Genomic DNA, 3826 nt, shown 5'->3' on the forward strand with positions numbered 1-3826 from the left:
ATAAAAGAAGAAGTACTATAATTTTTTAAAAAATGTTTCTTGGGTTGTGCGTTTTTAATTTTTAATTTCTGGGTCATTCCTTCTTCAGTTGCTTATTGCCTTCTTCTCATGTTTTTGAAAGAAATCAAGCCAATTTGCCCAGGTTTCAAAGGGTTAAACTAAATATTTCCCCCAAGAAAAACAACATCTATTTTATCTTATAAAATAAAGTTTTAAAGATTAAGTTTCTCACATAAATCATTTTCATTGCATCTTATGTAGTGAAATTTTTTTTTTTTTATTCTGGTAGGCTACCAAAGGTTTAATTTCTAATTGTGATATTAATAAAAATCTAAACTTATAAATAATATCGCCACACCAACAAACAAAGGGGGAAAAAAAAGGAAAATTAAACAACGTGAACATCAGCCTCAACTAATGTCTACAATTATTCATCCTAACCGCCATGACAGAGAGATGTTAGTAATTTCCCCTGATGTGTTTGTTGTTCAGTCCCTGCGGAGGGTTTTCCACCAGCTTCTCTACGTGATCCTGATGATGAATAAAGGCAGCAGAGGGAAGCCCTCGCTCCTCGTCCTCAGCCAGAGCATCCTCTCCACCCGCGACCAGGCCATCCACTTTGTTTGGTAAACAGCTACACAATTGCTTATCTAAAATCTTAACATGGAGCACAGCAGTTTGTTCAGATTTGAACCAAAAAAAGAAGTAAAACTTTTATATTAATTCCACTGTTTTTTCAATAATGGACTTGATCTCCAGCAGACTGAATGAATGAGTCTCCTTGTTTGGGCCGATGCTTGATGCATTATATTCACCTTTTTCACAAGTTGGATCAATATCAGTAGATCTATAGTTAAAGAGATTTCACCTGGTTCTTGCTCTGATCCTGATCTGAGTCTTTCTACATTTGGTATCAGCTGATATCCAGTCTGAGCCAGTGCTTAGATTTGCTTAAATGTTGAAGTATATTTATTGCCCGCTGATTAGCCTCATCTGCGTGCTCAGCTTTTAGTTGGCAGCGATTACAAGATTGTCTCAAGACCCCAATGTGTGGAAATATTCAAATAGGTGGAAATAACAGATTTATACTGCATTAAAAAATGCATAGGAATTGCTCAAACTGCATGGGACTAGCACAGAGTGGACATGTCTTTAAATGGGAGACTCGTGTGTACCAATAGAATCTATTTTCATTCTTAATGTCAGAGGTCAAAGTAGTTTTTCTATCGCCAAAATTTATGTCATGCCACTGGATTCCTCAGGCCTCATAGTTCCACATGATACCAATATTATCACTTTAGCTTTAAAACTTAGCCTCATGTACAACCTCTTAAAGACGGGAATATCAGCCAGGATTGTCCGCAATCATTAAAAAAAATGAACATGTTATGTACAAACTTTAATCACATTGTCGTTAATGCGTTAACGCTGACAGCCCTTATAGAAATTTATCATTGCTTCTATTAGAAAACCCGCCAACTGATTAAATTCTCACTTGGAAGGTGTGAGGACAAATTCCACTGGATCTGACAACCTTTTATAGACCATTTTAAGAATAATGCACCAACCCCCCCCCCCCCCAGTAATAGTGTTGCGTTTTTTTTTTCCCCTTTTTCCCTGGGTTTTAAATTTTTTTTTCTCTATTTTCTTAATAATATATGTTTATCTGTGAAAAATATATGTTGTAGACTTGTTTGCTGTGCTAAACATGTATGACAACTTACCCTTTAGGATATTTTTATTTTGTCAAACAATGTTTTCTGTACATTGGTATCAGAAATTCTATTTTCACCCCAATGTTTTTTCAGTTGTACGTTAACTTTGACAACCTCATAAAAAGAGTTGGGAAAAAATGTACACATGACGGCAATAAATAAATAAATAGGTAAATAAACATTTTTTTAAAAATACACCAGCATTTCAAAATTTCTGTTTTGTATCTTCATCTGTCTTAATTAAATGGGACAATTACATCATACATTGCAACTCTTACATGCTCAATGTAAAAATTGTGTCATCAAGCGTCTGTTAATCATTGCTTTGGTGGCAGAGGCTTCACATCAGGATTATGTGAGGATATTTCTCTTCATTTAACTGTACACATATTGCCAACCCTGTATGACTGTTCCTGATCTGTGTGTTTGTGATTACAGTCATCTTGTGGACGAGCTCAAAGAGCTGGCTCTGCCGTTCCTGCAGATCCTCCTGCAGCATATCTGCTTCCAGGTCAGTCTCCAGCCAACAACCAGCAGTGTGAAATGTTGACTGTTGACGTCCTCAAGTTATGACAGCAGTCACATCCAAGGCTATTTACAGATGATTCTAGTGCTACAGTAGTTTGCTGTTGCATTGTTATTAGCTACAGTTATGAGCATTGTTACTGACGCCTTAGTATAGCTGTGACATGATGTTTGTGCTGTGGATGTTTAGATGGTGGAGAAGAGTGAGTTTCGTAGCCAGGGCGCGCAGGCTGTGGGTATGCTGACGTCTCAGATGGAGAGTCAAGACTACGCCCGCTTCATCAAGTGGCTGTTTAACTTCTCCAGACACTCAAAGGTAACACATCCTGACACTCACCTCAAACACTACATTCTTAATTTGTAACTCATTTATTCATTTATTTAAGATGGGACAATGTACATGAATCCACATTTAAACAAATGTAAAGTCTATAAAACTGGGTTTATGAAGTGATTTAAAATAAGTCACTGATTCTGCAGCCTTAGCTCCCCTGGCAGGTTGATCCAAAGCCGAGGGGCCCTGATGGCAAAAACAAGGACACCTGTAGATTTAAGCCTTGACTGGAACAGCCAGAAGGGTCCCACCTGAGGATCTAAGGCTGCGAGTTGGATAATAAGGGGTCAACATTTCTGTTATGTAGCTTGGGGCCAAGCCAAGACGAGCTTTAAAAACAATCAGTAAAATCTTAAAATCAGTTCTAAAACAAACAGGGAGCCAGTGGAGGGAAGCCAGGACTGGAGTAATGTGAAGTTTTCTGTTAAAACCAGTAAGAAGCTGAGCTGCTGCGTCATTTGGAGGCAGGAAAGTGATTTTTGATTAATACCAGAGAGGAGGGAGTTGCAGTAATCTAGTCTGGAGAAGATGAATATGTGAATGATTTTTCCCAGGTCAGAGTGTGAGATCATTGATTTAACTCTGAAGATTGATCTTAATTTGACTGTTTAGCGCCTGTAGAGGGCATCAAATATCCCCCATTGAATGTTGGCTATTACTAGCTGTATTATAAATATTAAATGTCAGGCTTCACTACATCCCATCAGTGGAATCTGTGTGTGTACAGTGTGTTGTGCTGGCTCTTGTAGATGGTGTGTCGGCTGTTTTCCGTGGATGTGGTGATGGTTTTGCTGGAGCAGCTGGAGAGGAAACCAGAGGAGTGTGAGGACCCAGAGCTCTGCTCCTTCCTGCCACACAAGTTCCTGATCCAGAGCCTCCTGTTCGCTAGGCGGATGGACGACTCGCCCACTGTCCAGAGCCACGCCCTCGCCTGCCTGGCTCAGTGTCTGGAGCTCCCTTCACTCAATGTCACCCGGGCCGTCCACAACCTCTTCTCTGCCAGTGAGAGCGCACACACACAAACACACAAACACACACACATGCACACAGAATTTTAAAATAGGCATTTTTTTCCTGTAAAGTTATGTAGATGTGACAAAGCTTATTTTGGAGCAGACAGTGCACTTTGTTGAAGTAAAATATGAAAACACACAACTCTTTGAATTATTTAAGAATTTAAAGGGAATAGTATATATTATAGGAACTGCTGTTTGTGTCATAAACTGTTTTGTGGACGCATTTCCACTGTCTT

General features: G+C 39.1%; 1 protein-coding gene across 1 annotated transcript; it reads left to right on the forward strand.

The window, feature by feature from the left end:
• Positions 1 to 492: 492 nt before the first annotated feature.
• Positions 493 to 3576, forward strand: LOC121964425 (condensin-2 complex subunit D3-like; the record flags this gene model as incomplete). The annotated part of the gene is made up of 4 exons (XM_042514633.1): positions 493 to 626; positions 2154 to 2226; positions 2431 to 2556; positions 3324 to 3576. Coding segments are annotated over 4 exons (586 nt in total), but the record flags the coding sequence as incomplete, so codon positions are not given.
• Positions 3577 to 3826: the final 250 nt, after the last annotated feature.

Source organism: Plectropomus leopardus, unplaced genomic scaffold, assembly GCF_008729295.1.
Source record: "Plectropomus leopardus isolate mb unplaced genomic scaffold, YSFRI_Pleo_2.0 unplaced_scaffold15589, whole genome shotgun sequence".
Taxonomy (NCBI): Eukaryota; Metazoa; Chordata; class Actinopteri; order Perciformes; family Serranidae; genus Plectropomus; species Plectropomus leopardus.